The following is an 18,434-nucleotide window of genomic DNA, read 5'->3' on the forward strand; positions in this document are numbered from 1 at the left end:
CTTGTATTGATTGCCTCAAAATAACAAGCCCCCTCGGAAAACTGTTGTATGTATGTATGTATTGTTTATTGCTTTGGTGACTACACTTCTGAAAAATTTCTTCTGTGGTTGACAGACGTCCTCCCAGTTTCAAGGATTACAGAAAAGCAGTTTAAAAATTTACCAGCTATTCTTCAGCACATACTCATTATTTATTTAAATTCACACTAAGTAATATAATTTGAGAAACCATTACTTTAATGCTTCATAAGAAATGAGGACCCAAGCAAGATAAAGTGATGTTTTTATTTCTGCAAAATTAATCAAAGGAAAGGTAGGCCTAGGACTCACATAATATTGGCAATGACTTGCACAATATGAATTTCTGAATTCCAGCTTTTATTTAAGAAGTTTCTTCTTCACAACTTTAAATATAACATAAAAATGTAACTGTCAGCTTTCGTTTTCTTTTAGGGCTCAACACTAATGAAGCAAAACAATTTAGCATTATTCATAGTATAGACATAAAATAGCAAGAAACAGTCTCAATGCAGAAACTGGAATGAAGGGGCAAAAGCAAATACTCCCATTATCAATCACATTTCTTAGACTCATGCAACAATATAAGCACTAAGGAAGTACTTCAAAGGTGGTATTTGTGAGAGTCCCTCCTCTTCTTACAGAATAGCTGTTGATACTTGGTGCTTTTGCTTACCACAGTGAACTGAGACCATACAGATCTCCCAAAAGAAAGCAACACAGTGAGCATTAGTAGTAGCCTAAGTACCAGCTTCCCACCTAAAACCTCTGAGGTGCTTTACAGTGAGTTTTGTCCCCTCTGCTCCAAGCCCATTATGAGTTATTTTACAAATAAGACGAAACACAGAACTGGCAGCAGTACCAATGAGGTCTACAACCTGCCAGTCATAAATATGGAAGGAGAAGGCAATTTGAATCACTGGAATTAAGCTGATCAAGTAAATAGAATCCTCTCTAGACCACTAAGACAACTACTAAACTTTCCATAGAATTCATTATTCCTTTAGGGAAAAACATTAGCCCTTTAAGGAGCAAAGGGAGAAGAAAAGGGCTCTTAATCTTCCAACAAAGAACTAGGGAAATTCTGTCCCGTAAATAGTGCTTTCTTTTCTGTAAAATTATTTTCTAAATGTTTGGAAATAAGCATAACCAATATTCAACAGAGAAATGCCTGTGAGCCAGGAGTAGGTATTTTTTTATAAAACATCTTAACTGGCCAATTGAAGGCGACAGGCAAATCATAACTTCAGGAAAGCAGTGCTTCCACGATTGTGCAGAAGACCATTCCTTGGTTTCATAGTTGACATTCCAGAAAGAAATGCTCAAATCTGTTCAAGGAAGTTGTTCATGCTGTTAGCTGGCAGAATTTGACTCAGTCCTGTTCCTGGGGCCGCACTTCAGCAGACTTGGCAGGCACATGGGTTGCCCTTTACCTGAAATCTAAAACCTTGTGTTCTGCCTGCATGGTGCCATCCGGACTCATGCACTAAGAACACTGCAGCATCTGTGACGTGCTTGTCTGCTGCTTCTGCAGGCAACACACACAAGGAAATCTCAAAACTATTCAGGAGTCCATTTAGCAGTGGCTCAAGTATCAGATGTAGCTAATGAGCCACTTGACCAAAAGCTAGCTGCCATTAAAACCAAGGCTGCCATTAACACTGTGTCTGGACTGAAAGGTAGGACAAGAGCTTTAGGTCTCTAAGAATGTTGTTTTTAATGGTAGCTCTTGAATATAATCACCTTGTTAAATGTGTTTTGCATAGTTCCAGAAACCTGATGTCAGTATTTCAAAGGCTGGTTTTCCCCCTAAGTCATTAGAAAAAGCAAAGTCACAGTTACACAGCCTCAGAGAGTGATGTGCTGCATGGCTGAGGTATGCAGTCTTCTAAGCATAACTTGAGTATGTCAGATTTTCAGGTGTTCCCCTGAAGTAATGCACTTCATCATCAGTTCTTTCCACACACACAGATAGTGACAGATCAACACTCAAACCTGGTCTGGTGCATTATTTCTTCATAATGGCCAAACTCAGCAGAGATGCAGAAACAACTCCAGCAGTTCTTGAAAACAGGTATTAGTTAGTATTAACTCTTGCATATCCCAATAGTAGGTCACCTGGATCTGATGAAGGGTTATAATTATTTTGTTACAGTTTCTCCAGCTTCCTTATCACTAATTCTATGCGATTATTGAAGTCCACAAGCTTTTCTTTCACCTAGAAAAATTAAGAGTATTGAAATTGGCAAAAAATGTCCTCACACTGGATCTTTGAATGACCTCCACCCCACTTTAAATGGTTAAAGAGCAGCTCACTTTCAAGAAGGGAAAATATAGAGGGCTTGATCTCTATACTGCATGTTTAGTACTCACAAAACCAGCACCCAGATCAGAGGGCTGCATTACAAACTGGAGATGGAGGTGTGCCACTATCAGCCCTTCCAGGGACATAATGGAAATAACTACTTCAGGAGACAGAGTTGCTGCAGTTTTACTATGATGAGTCTGATATTTCCTAGTTAACTCAAGTTTTAACACAGCCAGAAACCTTTGACAATATATGGACAAACTGTTTCATCATTAGCTTAGGAATACATATGGACATTATGTCTCAAAAAGCAAAGGCCAGATGCTTGAGCTTGTTGTAGCCAACAACCAAAATCTCTTCAGTCACATAATTTATGTCTGCAATGAAGTGTTATCATATTTTTACTTCCATTGTGTATTTTTACTAAATCATGTCTCCAGAAGGTTTACCTGGATAAGATTTTTGCATCTGAGCCTCACTTGACACATAAAAACACTCTGATCTTATAGAAACTGGAAGATGACTTGGAAGAGAACAAAATTAAGAAATGTCCAAGGCCCATTACAAGAAAAGCTAAAATCGAAACTCAACGCCCCCAAAAAAGTAAGGAACAAATAATCACATAAATACTGGATATGCTGGCTGTCTCCTAAATACAGTAACTTTATTTGAGCTAAGGCACAGGCAATTAACTAAGATAACAACTAGTCAGGTTACAGATAAGAATGTCCAATTTGAACACCAAAACATGAGGGATATCCTACACTTGTCTCTGAAACTACAAATACTGCCATGCCATTTTGAGCTTACACAGACATAAAAGTATAACTTTAAAAATCCCTTTCAAATAAAAAAATAGCTATTTTTAAATTCTTCAACAATGACAACACAAGTCAATACTTAGGCCAAGTCTGTAGAAATTATTTTTAATTTTTTTTTCTTTGCAAGGTATAGAGATAAAAGGATAACAAAGTTTTGCCATAATTTATCTAGAACTGGGTATGTTCTGCAGTTTAGGGGTCTTAGAAAACGTGCCACATCTCATGCATTAAGTCAATTATTGTCATATAAGGCAGCACTTTCTCAGTCTTAGGCACTTAAAAACCCCACATTTGTATCAATGTTTTTGAATTAATGTCTAAAATAATCAGCATTTTAAAAGTATTTTCCATTATTGTGGGAATCTTACCTTATGCATTTGTTCCTTTAAGGTCACAGCTGGAAACTTCACCTTAGAAGCTTCTATAATAATTTGGTTCTGTAAGAGGTAACTGGAAAACAAAAAGGGGAACGAAAAAAGACCGCAAGAAAAACACTTAAATTTATATTTATAGTTGCATTATTTAGACAGATGATTTAAGATGATACTAAAGGAAATACAAGGTTGTTGCCAAAAGTAATAATTATGAAAATATTCAAAGTATAACAATGGTTTTACTTTGGAATTAAGATCCAACCTCTCAACACCAGCTGTAATTTATAGCTTCTATAGTCAAGTCCTCAACTTATCATTGAATCACTTTTAAATGAATCTGGGACTGAAGAGATTTCAGTGTTGCACACAACTAAACTTAAAGTCTTACATTACACGAGGACACCCAAGAGGTGCAAGGCAAATCAAAGTGATTCACTTCCACCCAATTTAGACATCAAGGATATTAAAATCCCACACCGATGTGCTCAGACAAGTCAAATCACTTTTGTCAGCTGTAGGCTACTTGTACAGTAATTTACCTGTGAAGTCACTGACCATAAGAATACAGTGTACTCACCAGATGATGCTGTCTTTGAAGAAACAGAACAAGCCTCGGAGATACGCCAGGTTACTGTCACAAGAATAAAGAATGAAGCCCACGGCCAAGCCACATGACCGACAGGTTAATAAATAATAAGTACTAAAAAGAGAAAGGGAAAAGTGTTCTTAAACAGAAGCTTTTGAAACCACAGATGCTGCATATTTATCAGAGGGCATCAAATCTTCAGTTCTATTGGGACATAATCCAAGGCATATTAATGCCTCCTCCTCAAAATAAAAGATATACAGAAACAACAAGATCATAAGAAATTTGGCATGTTGTGAAAGAAGTAATCTCTCTAATAAGTGAAGTTCTATTAAGGAAGAAAATGTGCATCTTATTATCACAGAGTGGTTTAGACTATTCTACTCAAACATGATTTTTGAGTAGAATTGTCTATACTATTCTACTATACATGTACTTGCATGTACAATGCAAGTGCCAGGTGAAAATTCTTTCTAATAAAACAGATTATTGCCCCATGCAGAGAGAGGGGCAAGGAAAAAAGTCAAAAAAAGAGCAAGTCTTATATTGAAAAAGTTCCCAGTCATGACAATTTTTAAACGGCATTTAAACAAGCTACTGTTTCTGTAAGCCCCCAGATGACATTTTACATTCTTCCCATTGGACTCAGTTACCAAACCTCGCTAACTGTAGGTTCAGGAACAGGGTAGCATAAGTTTTTTATTTTCAGTATTAAGAAAAACCAACCAACTAAAAGCCACCCCTCCCCCAAAATCCAAACCAAGGCAACCAAAAATCCACCAAACCAAACAAAATCCAGAGATGCTTTAAGTAAGATACCTTTCGGAGAGGGAAGAAAGAGACCTACAAGTTAAGTTGGTTTCTACTGCACTGCTCGAATGTTTATCCCTACCTACAGAGCCTGGGGCAGCGAAACTTTTGATTTGAAGTGAAAACTACATCCCTACAAAAGCTTTCTCCATCCGAAGCGTGAATAGGCACAGAAGTCAGCTGGGAGTTCACCAAGCCCCTCGGAACCCCCCCGCGCACAAGCCGGAGGAGATCCCGGCCTTGCCGGAGCCCGGCTTTGTCCGCACGATTTACCGCGGCGGCCGCTCACGGCAGGCCCGATGCCAGCAGCTACGGGAGTACACACCATTCCAGGAGGGCTCCCTCGAGGCCGACCAACAGCGAGTCCTCCCAGGTCACATCGCTGGTGACCTCTGAGGAGAAAGAGAGAGACACGCGCTGCAGCCGAGAGCCCCCGACCAACCCCGGCCCGGCCGCCGCTGCCCACCCCGAGGCCCGCGCGGGGCAGCGGCGCGGCCTCAGCACCCGCCGGCCCGACAAGGCACTGACTGAAGCAGATGACGACGCTGAGTCCCGGCGGCTCCGGCGCGCACAGCTGCAGGGAGTCCCCCAGCACCGTCCAGCAGCTGCGGCAGTGGAACACGGCGCACTCCTCCGGCAGCGGACCCTGCTGCCGCGGCGGCGACGCCGGCACCGCAGCCGGCGGGAAGGAAGACGAAGGCGGCGGGGGGGACGGCGGCGGCAGCGGTGACGGCGGCGGCGGTGACGGCGGCGTCGGCGATTTCCAGGCGGGGGCGGCGGAAGCGGATGCCTGCTCCACCACGATGGTCCCGACAACCCGCGGCTCCTGGAATATCTGCTGCAGCTGCCGCCGCACCGCCATCTCCTCCCGCCGAGCGTTCGTGCGCGGAGCCCGCCGTCCCGTGATTGGAGCGCGGTACGCACATCTGCGTTGCCATTGGTCAGTGGGTGCGTCAATCCTCGCCGCCCGCGACTATTGGGCAGCTGTCCGCACCGCGCGCGCCTTTCCCTGCCGGGAACGCCTCATCGCGCTTGAAAATAAGCACGCGCGGCGCGCCACGCCGCCATTGGCGGATCCCTCGCCCCGCCCCCCTTGGGACACGCCCCTTCCCATGCTCAGCCAATAGGCTGGCGCGGCGGGCCAGTTCGAACGTCGGGGGCGGCGCGAGCGGTGTCGGTTGGCGCGCGGCGGACAGAGCCCGTCGGAGCTGCTGTCATGGCGCTCGCTTCTCTGCAGCCCCTGGAGGCGTTGAAATACGCCGAGCTCCAGCGCATCGCCAAGGCCGCCGGGCTGAGAGCCAACCTTCGGGTGAGGTGGGGGCGGCTGTGAGGGAGCGCTGCCTAAGAAGCTCTGGGTTCTGGGGTGCCCCCGTGCCGGCCGTGAGCCGAGGGAGGGCGTCTCCATCCTCCCGGGGCGCTCCCTCCTGGGCCTGGCTTGGCGCTGGGGTGCCCCGGGGGCTGTACTGCCGGCCGCGGTGCGGGCAAGCGCTCAGGGAGGGGAAGAGCGGGGCTCCGGTGTTCCCCGGACATCGAGAAGGGGAGGCGGCCCGTTCATCTCCCGGCCCTGCTGTTCCACCAGGCCGGTGTCCCCGCGCTGTTTGCCCCCAGTAAAACCCCAGCTGTGGCTGTTTCATTGGCTTGTTTTTTTGTTTGTTTGAAATTTTTTCCGGCTCGGGTTGGGAGGAACAGTGACGACAGAGCACCGTAAGGGAGGAGAGGGCCGTGGTTAAGGGCGAGGAGGTTAAGGACGCCGCAGGGTCCTGCCGGGAGCTGCAGGGGCATGCGAGACACGGCCTGGCACCTCCTGGCAGGCCCTGCCAGCAAGGACAGAAGTCATAAAACCTTGAAAGAAAGATCCACGGCTTGGGTGGACAAGGCAGCTCTCTGCCCTCACAGGACTCACGGTTGTTCTGGCAATGTTAGTTTTGGGGTATTTTGATTGTTTTTATGCTGACCTTTCCACTTAGGTGTCTTAAGAGTCTTTCATAGGCTGAATTATCAATGGCGCGTTTTCATTGTTATTTTATTACTATTACCGCTGAATGTATGCGAGGCATGAAAACAATGCTTTGCGTGTAGTATGGGAAAAACAGAAGCAATTGCAGAAATTTGATACAATTTTAATTCAAGTTCAGCTGCACTGCGGAGCTTCAAATAGTTTGTCTCATTCCTTGAACAGCTGACCTCCTGAAAAATAGATCAGGAGAAACCTAGTCAAGGCAGTTTATCTTTTTACTTCTGTGGAGAATATGCTGCACATTTATTAGTGGCCTTAGGCACTTTCTTTAATTGACTGATTCAAATGGTGTCCTAGGTATGCCTTATTCTGTTGGATTCAGGAAATGTTCTGCTTGTTTGTTGGATCAATTTATAGGACGTGTGTTGGGCTTTTGCAGTTCTTCAGAGACTTAATGGACTGTTTTGTTCATGTGTTTTTTGATTTCAGGCAGACAAATTGTTGGAATCATTGAGGCAACACTTTGAAGGGACAAAAGAAGAAAGTGAAAATATGGTAACTGATAATAAACCAGCTGTTGCTTTTAAGAAATGTAAATCTTAACTCATAACCCATAGAGCAGGGCATGTGCTGAAGGGTGGTTTTGACCACGATGGGAACTGCCATAGAATTACCTTTTTCTTCTTAGTGCCCTTAGTTTGGAGTACTTATGTACCTATAGGAATAGATGTGCTAACATTAGTTCTGAAGCACCTCTATGTCTGAGAGCTGATTTCCTTTCAGTTGCCAAAATCAACAATGTGTTTTTCAGCATGAGTACAAAACTATTCTCTATGAACAATAACATTTAATTTCCACTGAATAAATCTTAATTCATACTTTTTTGGCTCTAGATACTACTCAGTATCAAATGTAAAAATATTTTATTAGTTTTGGCTGTGTAAATGAAGGTGACTAGATACTAATTGGCAAGTGCTTTGCACCTACTACAATTTACTTCCACTATAACAAAAGCAATACAGTTGTGCTACTTCCTTTATTTGCCTCTTAGTGTATTGTTTTATTAACTTTTTTTTTAAGTTTTCTGTAAGCTGAATTATTTTGTTGAGTGTGGCAATGTTTTTGAAGTTTTTGATTAAAAGTAATTTATCTACTTTATCTAAAATATATCTCCCTTTAAGTGCATCCCTTAACCTTCTTTAAGGGTTTGAAGAACTTGTGTAAACCTTGTCAGCTTTTTTAAAATTTTCATGAGCAAAAAAGGAGGCCTGTTTTTATTGGTGAAGAGTTTTCCACAAATTTACAAATGTGGGAGTGTCATGACATCATGCAAGTTAGATTTCAGTTATAAAATATTAGGCATTTATAATCTTATTAAAATGAAATATGACAAAACAATTATAGGAATTGTATTTAATGTCTCCAAACAATGATCTTCGATGCTTGGGGAAATGTAGATAGTGCATATTTCTTGATTACTGTGCTACTACATGGCATGGTACTGTTTATTCTCTGTGTAAAATGCCTTTTTCAATAACAAAATTGAAACTTTCATTGGAGTATTTAATTTAAATTTGTGTCAGGTATCTTCCAGTTATAGTATTTTTCTGCTACAGGGTCCTGTAAAGAGTGCGTCTGCTTCCATTAAATCGGATGAACTGAGCAATCAGGAGGAAATTATGTCTGATTCAGTGTGTTTTATTACAAAAAGAGGTGGTAAAAATAAGAAAATAACCAGGAAAAAGAGGAACTCCCATGAGGAAAGTAATGCCATCGAAGAAAACCCAATGCTTTCTGATGAGAAACAGGTAATTTATTTTTTTTTTCGTTGCATGCTTTTGTGTGCTGACTGTCCTCCCTTCCTCTGACCACAATTTAAGCACAATTTATTTTCAATGACCATTTATAGATGGTATAAATTTATGTTTGTGTGTGAATAGAGACATATCAAAATTCATATGCAAGCATTCTAGTACTGGTCTTTTGTATTTTGTACCACTGACTTTTGTCTATTTATGGCCTGTCCCACAACAAACAGACACTACTTGCTAGTCATTGCTTCAAGAAAATAAATTCCTCTAAGAAATATTAAATTCCAAACAATTTATCTGAGTGTAAGACTGCTTTCACCAGTTCATAGTTGTAGTATTCTGAATCTTAGGCTAGTTTGATAATTTATGTAAAACAAGGTTGTTCTCACTTTCTTGATACAGAAAAATTAATCAGAAGTTGCACAATTGCCTAAACCTCATAATTTATTTTTTTTTATTGTGAGGGTTCTTCATTCCTTTGCCTGAGGGAGAGAAAGTTTCAAGGTGAGATAGAGGTAGAATTTATTTTTGTCTTGAGTTACAAAGAGTATGTAAGCTGAGAACTGACTAAAAGACTTTTACTGATGCAGAGAGGGGAAATGAGAAAATGAGGAGTATTAGTCTTTTAGTGCTAGACAATTGTACAGTACACAAAAATACAACATTAAAAAGTAATATCCCCAGTGAACTTATTCTTGCTTGCAAATAATAAACTTTTATCAATAAAGGCAATTTTATACTAAAATGGGAGAGCTATGCAGTTAAAAGCTTTCTAATATATCAAAGTTTGTGAAGTAAACAGGGTAGGTATTTATATTCACAGCTTGGACTTCAGAAAATCTCTTGCTCAATCTCCCAATCAAAGCAGACTCAGCTATGAGATTAGAGCACAGTGCTTTAGGCTTTATCCAATCTGATATTGAAAACCCTTGAGGATGAAGGCTGTGCACCTCTCTGGGCAATCTGTTCCACTGACTGTTCTCAGAACAACAGCCTTTCTTTATATCCAGTTGGAGCAAACTGGTAAAACAAAGTGTGTTTCAATTGCAGGTGCATTCTGAAATGAAAGAAAATGGAGTGCCTCAGGGTGAGCACAAAAAGAGACAGAAGGTATTACAAAACAAAAACCAAATAACTGAAGAGAGAGATATTGAGAATACAGAGATGGGTACTGAACAGAAAAAACAAGCAGAAAGGACTTCTACTAAAGGTAAGGGAGAACAGTGTAAGCAGAAAATTGGATAAAAGTAACTTAAATTTATGCTACTTAGAATAACCAAGGTATAATTTTATTGTGTCTTCAAAGATTTTTGTGGCATGTCTGTTGATAACTTCCTTGTTTTGGGGATACCAGAAGAAAATTGGTCTGGTTTGCGTTTGTGTTACTTGTTTAACATATTTTAACACAAAAATCCACAAATCCTGCAGTGTAGGAATTTTGCTGGCTTTGACTTCAGAACTCTTGTTTTTAGTGGAGGAGTTCTCAGAGATGAGTGTATTTGCGTTTTACACTTCCAAAAGGTTCAGTGCCTTTTGGAATGCCCTTGAGCTCTTATTCCAGCTGATTTTATTTCTCAAAACCTAAACCCACTTTGAGGAGATAAAGTGTGTTTTGAAACAAACATTGGAACAATATTTAAAAACCACTGTGATTACTTTAAATCATCTTCCAGGAGTCCTGATGATTTTGTCTAATCTTACTGTAGCAGGTAATGCTCATCCTGCAGGAGGGAAGATCCCTGTACGTGTAGGCCGTGCATCTAGGTCTGCAAGAACAGGAATGACAGCTACCACTCCAAGTAAGATAACCTACCATCTTTAGAAAGAGATGTGCTTTCTCTGTGTAAAGGGAGACTTAGCTTAATTTTTTGCAACTCAGATTTCTATTCCTGCTCAAATAAAAGAATATCCTCTCTTTAAAAGCAAGCAAACAAACAAAAAAATAAATTCCCAAATGTTACATTTCAAGGTACATATTCCAGCTTGTAAATTCATAGTAGTAAATGACTGGTATGTGTGTTAAAAAGCTGGTTTATTGAACATTTTGGTGACTTTTCAATACAATACTTGCATTAATGATTTTCAAAGACCAGGATTACATACATGCTATTACTCCTACTTGTTTAGTTTTCACTTTATAAATACTATGGTTGTGCTCTGCTACTGTACATTAGCTCATGTTCATCACTTCTTAAAATGCATTAAACTATCTCAAATGTAGAAGTATTTATTGTTTTCTTTAACTGCAGATTTTGGGGGTTGGGTTAGATGATCTTTAAAGGCCCCTTCCAAATAAAATAATGAATAAGTAATTTCTTTTGGTCCTGTTTGGTCAGATGTGTCTACCGCCTTGAATTAGATTGACTTCTTTGAAGCCATAACAATAGGTGCCACAAAATCCTCCTATTAAGTACTAAACATCCTTAGAACTATATATGTGATCTGTGAATCTTCTTATTTTTTGAACTTCTTAGACTTTAAGAAGTTGCATGAGGCTCAGTTCAAGAAAATGGAATCTATTGCTGACTACATTGAGAGGAAAAAAAAACTGAATGAGAATTGTAGCACAGTCAAGGTAAGAGATAACACAGGAAGATATCCATTGCTGGCACATTTATTTCCAGGGCCTTTCTGTAAAAGTCCTACCAAGGTCTCTTTAAATCAGTAAGTAGCTGGTCATGTGAACATGCAGTGGAATCTTACAACAAATGAAATTTAACTGTAGTTCTACATAACTAGTTATATATAGTTATTTGTATATAACTATACAATATTTTACATGTTAACAGTGTACAGCTGTAGAAACCAACAACTAACTTGTTGATTTTGAGTAAAAATAATTGTCACAATTACTTTTATGAAAGATCTTCTGGAACTTTTGTTTACAACTGTTTGAATTGCTTCAAAATTTAACCAACAGGCTAGGTTATTTTTCAAAGAGCAGGAATTAAATATTAAGTTTCTTTTTTGTGCCTGAACTATCATCCCATGGCTGCATATGATTCTCCTTAAAAATACATGCAATATGTGTTGTTCTCAGTTCTATTTCACCTTCACATGGGTGAAAGCTGCTAACAGGGCCTCTCACAAAAGTGCAGTAGAGCTCAAAAAAGTGACAGTAATGTATCAATGAATGATTATGTCAATGGCCATGGAATTGTTCAGGTTAGTTACTCTAGCACTGCCATATCAAACGGTAAAAATGAATGAAACTCCTGAACATTACATTTGTTTTTTTTAAAAAAACATATTGTACCAATGTACACTTCAGACAAACTGCTATTGGCAGGTGCTAACCAGAAAATCAAATCCCTTGAGATCATCAGAAAAAGACACTTCACATTCCAAGGTATATGTTGTCAGGTCAATTTAAAAATAATAAAAATACTTACATTTAAAATATACTTCTAAAGAGGGGGGAAAAAAAGGGGAGAAAACTGAATAGGCCGTATGCTTCTGATTCACTGTGTATTTTCCCTTCTTGGCTGCTTTGTAGACTAATGTTCAGCAGTCTGGTAACTCAGAATTTGCTTTTCCCTAGAAACAAGCCAGTGGCAAAAGATTTTTATTCAGCCCAAATCCAGAGAGAGGCAAATTATCCAACACCTGCACTCCTAGTAACTTCCGGCGCTCACCACGCAATTCTCTGAATGCTGCTAATCGGAGTATTTTATCCCAGAAATCTTCATTCCATCCTTCTGTACTTTCGACATCCAAAATGAATGTCAGGTAAAAAGAACAAACCAAAGCTACCAGCAAGACATTTGACATGATGCACATGAAATAATCAATTCTGACTGTGATTTTACTACATTATTTCTCTTCCAAACATGAACTATGCAAGACTAATTCTGATTACTAACTTTCAGCCTGGCTTTGTGAGTGGTTTAACCCTCACTCTGGTATTAGTGTCTTCATTCTTCATTTTTATGTCTGTTAGAAGAATCTCAAATCCTGGCTTTCATTTTGCTAAAGTCAAGTGATGCAAAATTGAGCAAATTATTTTTCTTTTTTTACTGTGTTAGGTTTTCTATTTTACCAGGCAACCTAATAGTTTAAATTAATTCAGATATCTGTAAATTTTTAAAATCAGAGCTTTCCTCAGTATTCCAGGTGAGTCTTGCAATGGTTTTTCACTACTTTCTTCATTTGTCCTCTACTTCCCCTCCCCTTCGGTGTCACAGCAGGGGTGCTCTTGTGATTGACTACCATGGGCAGATCATTCCTAGCAGATGGGAACCAAGCTGACACCAGAAGTCATGAGGAACTGCTAAATGAATTACCTCATACTCAGTGCTATTATACCTCATCTAATTTCCTTTTAGAACACCATCTGTATGTCATCATTCCTCCATAGCAATCCAATTCTCTATTAGTGTTAATACTTCATGAACTTCTGTTATCAGTACGTTTTATTCACTTCTTAATAATTTTCCTGGACTATTGATCAAGAAATGTTTTAAAAGAAAGAATTGAAAGGATAGTCCTTATGATATCCTATTGATAAATGTCCTTTTGCTTGGATTTCTAGTGAGAACCTTTATTTCTACTATTTCTTTGTCGATTTCTGTCTACTATACTAATTTTGACTTTAATCAGTTTCCTAAACTTTCCACAATTACTGAAGTTCTGATTAGACATTCTCCCTTTGCTAACAATACACAGTTGTTTGCTGGCCTTCATTGTGTTACTTTATCTGATGACCTTCACTTTTCAACTTTTGCATGCTAAGATCATGCTTGTTTTTGTCCCTGACTAAAGTGTGTGGGATTGTTGTTTTCAAGTCAGATAACACAACTTTTCATATTGGTGTCTGATAATCTATAATTATGTGACTTTGGAATGCAAGTCTTCTGCTGTTCAAAGGTCAAAATCAAGTTTAAAAACTTAGTGGCTTTGTTTTTACATTAAACGTCCTCTTTGATTTCAACAGATAACCAATGTAAAAAATACACTGCCTCTAGTGTCCACTTGGATGTCTTCACTGCAGCCTTAATGATTCCTAGCAATATGTGAACCAAAACATTACTCTCAGAATTTGCTTTTGAAATTCAATTCATCCAAAGTTACACTGTGGTGGACCTTGCAAGCTGTACTTCATCATAAATTTGCTTGTCCAAAAAAAGAATTCAACATCTACTCTGTCTTTGTAATTCTTGCAAGCTTATAGCTTATTCTCAGTACCTTCTTTCAAGATTTTGAATTTTATGCATGTACACATATATAAGTGATCATAGGTATTCATTAAAAGTGTCTGTATATACATATACATACAGAATGTGTGTGTCTTGGTATGCAGGTAATTTGTGTGTTTTGAAATTTTCAGCTTCTTCCTCTTGTAGATCTTTGAGGCCTAGCATTCTGTTAGTTGTCTTCCAGTTCTTCTTAATTTGAAATTTAAAACTAATGAAATATGCAATGCTTTACTGCAGAATCCAGATCTAAAGTAAATGATATCTGTCAGTGAATAAATCTACTAGCTTATTGTACCCAAATATATTTGCTTTTCAAAATAACAAGGAAGTCAGTTATTTGGAGTTTCTAATATTACTTACTGCTATTAACACTGGCTGGAAACTTAGTGTTATACCAGCAAGGTATTTTAGTACAGTTTTTGTATGAGCTGTGAACATCTTTCACACAGTAAATCTTTCTACCTGTAATAAAAATAGAATGCAGAACCTTCTATATTCCAGCACATTGCTTACATTCCTTGTAGGTGACTAAATTTGTCTTCATATTTTTAAAACCTTTCAGGTTCTCAGAAGCCACAAAAGATAATGAGCACAAACGCTCTCTTACCAAGACTCCTTCTCGAATGTCTCCATACATGGAGGAGATCTGCACACCTGACACTCAGAAGAGTTGCAAACTAATAACTCAGAAGAACAGCAAGGGAAATAATGATCTGACTGCATCAAAGGGTAAAGTGGATGGTGAATATTTGTCTCTTTCAGATCCAGACTTTTGTCTTACTGAATTGCCATACAAACTTTTAACAACTGAATGTCGTGTAGACCCAGGTTTTAATTTAATTCTCTAATTTATGACTGGTTCTTCAGAAACTGCAGTAGTTTCTTTGTTTCCTCTGTTTTCCAGTGATTTGACTAAAATGCTTAGGTGCCATGACTTAAACATATGATGCCTAGCTACCTACAGAAAAAAGGAAATCTTCCAGACTTTTAGGGACTACATAGCAAAAGATTCAGATAGCAGGTACAGGGACACCCCATCTGCACAGAGAGGAATTCCTGACACCTTCTCAGAGATCTCATTCTCCTTATGGGGTTGGCATGCATCAGGCTTCTAGCTGTGCTTTAGGACGACCTGTTGTCAGCCTCAGCATCCTGATCAACTCAGGAACAAAAATTAAGAAAAAAATCAGTCTTCTGATTACCAAGAATCTCTGCAGCAGCACAGTTCTACTATCCAGCCATTGACACCCGTAGCATCACAGGGATATTGGCACAGGTCAAGAACCCAGAGCTTCCTGGTTTTTACTGTATAATAATACTGATGTTTTTAAGGGGCAAGCAAAGTCCCATGCTGATCTAAAGCTGGCCTGTTCCAAAAGAATTGCCTCTTTGTTTAACATGAAAAACCCCTTGGTTCCAAATAGGCATAGAAGAAACATATAATTTGCCTTGAAGGACTAGAAAAACAAATGGAGCTTGTGTTCTTCCATAGTAGAATCATAGCTGAAGGGCCAGCACTCCACAACTCTTGCCCTCCCTGTTTCAAGTAAACTGTATTTGTGCAATTCTGTCTTTATAGGTAGCAGCAGGGGCCCTTAATGGCTCTTTGGTCTTGATAATTGTAGTGTAGTCTTCACAGGTACTTTCCTACTTTCTGTGTATTATTGATGCTCTTGCTAGTCTGTGTTATCTTGATGCCTTTTGTAGTTCTTACCCCCTTCAAGTTTGGAGCTCAATCTGTGGAACCCTCAAGTGGAAAGAAGACATTTGATCTCAAAGCAAGTCTTTCTCGGCCGCTTCGGTATCAGCCACACAAAGGTACCATGACCTTTGTGACCCTGTGTTGGTCACACCCCTTACACTCAGCTGCTCCTCCAGGGGTGCATTGATACAAACAGTGAGGGCAAAGTTTACAGTCTCCTTTTCTGTCCCTTTTCCTTTCTCTCTGGTTTCCTACACAGTCTGATGTTAAATTTCTTCTTAATATATGCTTTAAGAGCCTTCCCACTGAAGATTTTATGACCAAAAGCCCATAAATAGAAGAATAAATATACTTGTATTCCACTGAATAGCTGTATGTACAGGAAATATGAAATATTCCGTACACAACCAGGTGGATTTTTTTAATGTCATGTGAGAAGCTGAACTTGGCATGGTGACCGTTACTTCCAAGTACAGTCACCTGTTACTATTTATGGAAGAACTACTTGTAGGGAATGGGCTGGTGAAACTGATTATGCAGCTTAACGAGGCACTTCATCTTCAAGACATCCAGCAAGAAACAGGCTAGCTAGGATAAATTCATTATAAGAAGTTAAGCACACAGTTACTAAACTATTAAACTAGTCTCTCTTTTTGCCCCTAAATTATAGGACGACTAAAACCATGGGGAGAACCTAAGGAAAATGCTGTTCTCAGTAGATCTGGTGGCAGCAATATCTGTTCACATAAGAAAAATTACAAACAGCCACATCTCCAGACAAGGTAAGTACACTACTCTTTAGAGTGTTTCTAACACTTTCTAGATAGTGTTACTTAAAATATGATTCATTCTTCTTCTTAGGACTTAAATGTAGTTTGGGAAAGAATAGTTTTGTATTAAAGCCATTGTTCCTTCCAATGACTTTTCAATTTCAGGAAGGCCAACAAAAGGCTGTTCTGAATTTGTTGGACCTTTTTCCATGAACAGTATCAGTTCCAGGACTTTGAGATTTACCTTTATCTTGGAAGAAGCTGTCACTGTTGACATGCTGTTACCTGAAGTATTAGACCTGCATCTCTGAGCAGAAGTACTTGCCTGAATGTTTGGGTTCAGTCCATAGCAGTACTGTTATCTCTGCCCATGGCAAAGGCAGTGCACTGATTAATCTTGTGTTGTGGTCAGCTTCAGATTCCTTTGGTTGCTTGTGTCTCTACCTTTAATAAACATGGTCTCTTTTTTTTCCCCTCCAGGGAAGAAAGGCGTGAGACACTTGAGCAAGACAGAAAAAAGAAAAAGGCTCACACTCTTGGAAAACGTAGAGGCCTATCTGTGTCTTAGGATGAATAAGGAGTAGCTAAGACATCACTGTAAATACTGTTCTTCTCATGTAAAGGCTTGTGCTGTCCGTGTATGGTTCAGGTTGCTTTTAGCTAGTGGAATCTAGAGAGCAGCAATTAATGAGACCTTGTAATGTGCCCTGAGCATAATGTTTCTGTGATTAATTTCTCCACTGAGATGAGAATTCTAAACTTTCAAGGGCTTAGAACTCTCTTGTTGCTTCATATTTTCATTTAATTAATTTACTTCACTTAGAGATGTTAAAGAAGAAAATACGAGTGGAAAAAAGATGCTCAAGAAGCCTCCTTGCAACTTAGGATAGACTTGTGCATCGGAATGCACTTGTTGCATGCTAGAATGCAGGCTTTGGATAGTAAGCTTTAAAATGTTAGTATTCAAAATGACCAGAGTTGGAAGTACCTGTTTGCCATGTTCTCTAGATCAATCCTTAAATTCTCTAAGTTACAGCAATTATTCAGCATTTCTAATTGCATCCTTTGAAATTCTGTTTCATAAGAGAAGAAAAAATATGGAAGCTCTCTGGAAAACTAATGCATAACTATTGTAATTGTAAACTAACTTTTTAAAAAAAGTTACAACTGAGTTTACAAATTGCCATCTGAATGCTTTGAGCAGTTTTTTGTTCCTTTCTGTGGTTAATAAAACTCTCTTGCTTTTCATCTCTAAGATGCTTAAACGAGGTTATAAGTGTTGAGGCACATTCAATACCTTGGTTTTAAAAGCAGTTATTCTTACATTAAAAAAATACATTAGAAAAGTTGTCTGGATTGGATAGGGATAGACCTAGAAAGGTAATTTAGCAGTTGTTTTCAGCTGTTGAGCAAGTAAATGTTTCACTGAATTCAGTATCCCATCAAATAGATGTTGCAGTGTCAAGAAAAAGCAATTTTTAAAATAAATGTAATGGGGAAAATAAATATTTTGTATATGTTCTCTGTTTCTCACTGGCTTTATCATTTAGTATAGTACCTGTACCTGCTTCCTCACTGTCGCACTCTCTTTGTTCACACTTGTATTTACTGCTGTTTCCCTGTGCCAAGTTTTCCTCACCAACTCACCTGCCTCCCACTCTGTGAAAGATGTTTGCTCTGGTATCTTTAGAAACAATAACCTTCCTATCCTTCTACAATTAAGCTGTTGATTTCTGTGCAAAAGGAAAATGAAAGTACAAGATTCTATTTCAGCTTGCTTCAGTGTTGTCTTTCCATGTAAAATACAGGAACACTTAATATTTCTAAAGTATATTTAAACAAGGTCACTGTGGAGGAGGTCAGTGCTTTGATTACTTAAATTTGTGACAGCTGAAACATACACTATACAAAGCAAGTGCTAAATGGTTATCTTGGATTACTAAAAACTGGACTACTCTGAAAAGGGGAGGTATTAAGGTTCTATGACACCAGTTGAGGCTGTGAATTCTTCCAGCACAGCTGAGTTAGGCTAACTGCACACAGCAAAAGTGGGATCTGTTCTGCCCTGTAAAGGTGCTTGGC

The 18,434-nt window shown here is 39.3% G+C and overlaps 2 protein-coding genes across 3 annotated transcripts; one reads left to right on the forward strand and one right to left on the reverse strand.

The window, feature by feature from the left end:
* Positions 1-266: 266 nt before the first annotated feature.
* OIP5 (Opa interacting protein 5) lies at positions 267-5,892 on the reverse strand. The gene is made up of 5 exons (XM_015631180.3): positions 5,446-5,892; positions 5,243-5,309; positions 4,099-4,221; positions 3,516-3,597; positions 267-2,236 (listed from the first exon to the last, which is right to left on the reverse strand). The coding sequence occupies exons 1-5, from the start codon at positions 5,777-5,779 to the stop codon at positions 2,168-2,170; spliced, it is 675 nt and encodes a 224-aa protein (XP_015486666.1). The 5' UTR covers positions 5,780-5,892; the 3' UTR covers positions 267-2,167.
* A 182-nt stretch (positions 5,893-6,074) lies between these two features.
* On the forward strand, positions 6,075-18,119 carry NUSAP1 (nucleolar and spindle associated protein 1). 2 transcript variants are annotated; one of them, XM_015631831.3, is made up of 11 exons: positions 6,075-6,226; positions 7,364-7,429; positions 8,491-8,682; positions 9,736-9,895; positions 10,392-10,484; positions 11,160-11,260; positions 12,227-12,414; positions 14,443-14,621; positions 15,588-15,698; positions 16,253-16,364; positions 16,833-18,119. In XM_015631831.3, exons 1-11 carry the CDS (start codon positions 6,134-6,136, stop codon positions 16,918-16,920), a joined length of 1,383 nt encoding a protein of 460 aa, XP_015487317.1. In that variant the 5' UTR covers positions 6,075-6,133; the 3' UTR covers positions 16,921-18,119. The 2 variants fall into 2 exon arrangements, with proteins under 2 accessions (XP_015487317.1, XP_015487318.1); XM_015631832.3 differs by having other exon boundaries at positions 6,076-6,226; positions 14,443-14,609.
* The last annotated feature ends 315 nt before the right edge of the window (positions 18,120-18,434 follow it).

Source organism: Parus major, chromosome 5 (genome assembly GCF_001522545.3).
Source record: "Parus major isolate Abel chromosome 5, Parus_major1.1, whole genome shotgun sequence".
NCBI lineage: Eukaryota > Metazoa > Chordata > Aves > Passeriformes > Paridae > Parus > Parus major.

Excerpts from the sequence above, each read along its gene's own strand:
- OIP5 (XM_015631180.3), bottom strand. The coding sequence starts at position 5,779 with ATGGCGGTGCGGCGGCAGCTGCAGCAGATATTCCAGGAGCCGCGGGTT. Across the intron at positions 3,598-4,098 it reads TTCAAAGACAGCATCATCTG|TTACCTCTTACAGAACCAAA; the intron begins GTGAGTACACTG and ends TTTGTTTTCCAG. Across the intron at positions 2,237-3,515 it reads TAAAGGAACAAATGCATAAG|GTGAAAGAAAAGCTTGTGGA; the intron begins GTAAGATTCCCA and ends TAATTTTTCTAG.
- NUSAP1 (XM_015631831.3), top strand. The coding sequence starts at position 6,134 with ATGGCGCTCGCTTCTCTGCAGCCCCTGGAGGCGTTGAAATACGCCGAG. Across the intron at positions 7,430-8,490 it reads AAGAAGAAAGTGAAAATATG|GGTCCTGTAAAGAGTGCGTC; the intron begins GTAACTGATAAT and ends TTTCTGCTACAG. Across the intron at positions 12,415-14,442 it reads ACATCCAAAATGAATGTCAG|GTTCTCAGAAGCCACAAAAG; the intron begins GTAAAAAGAACA and ends AAAACCTTTCAG.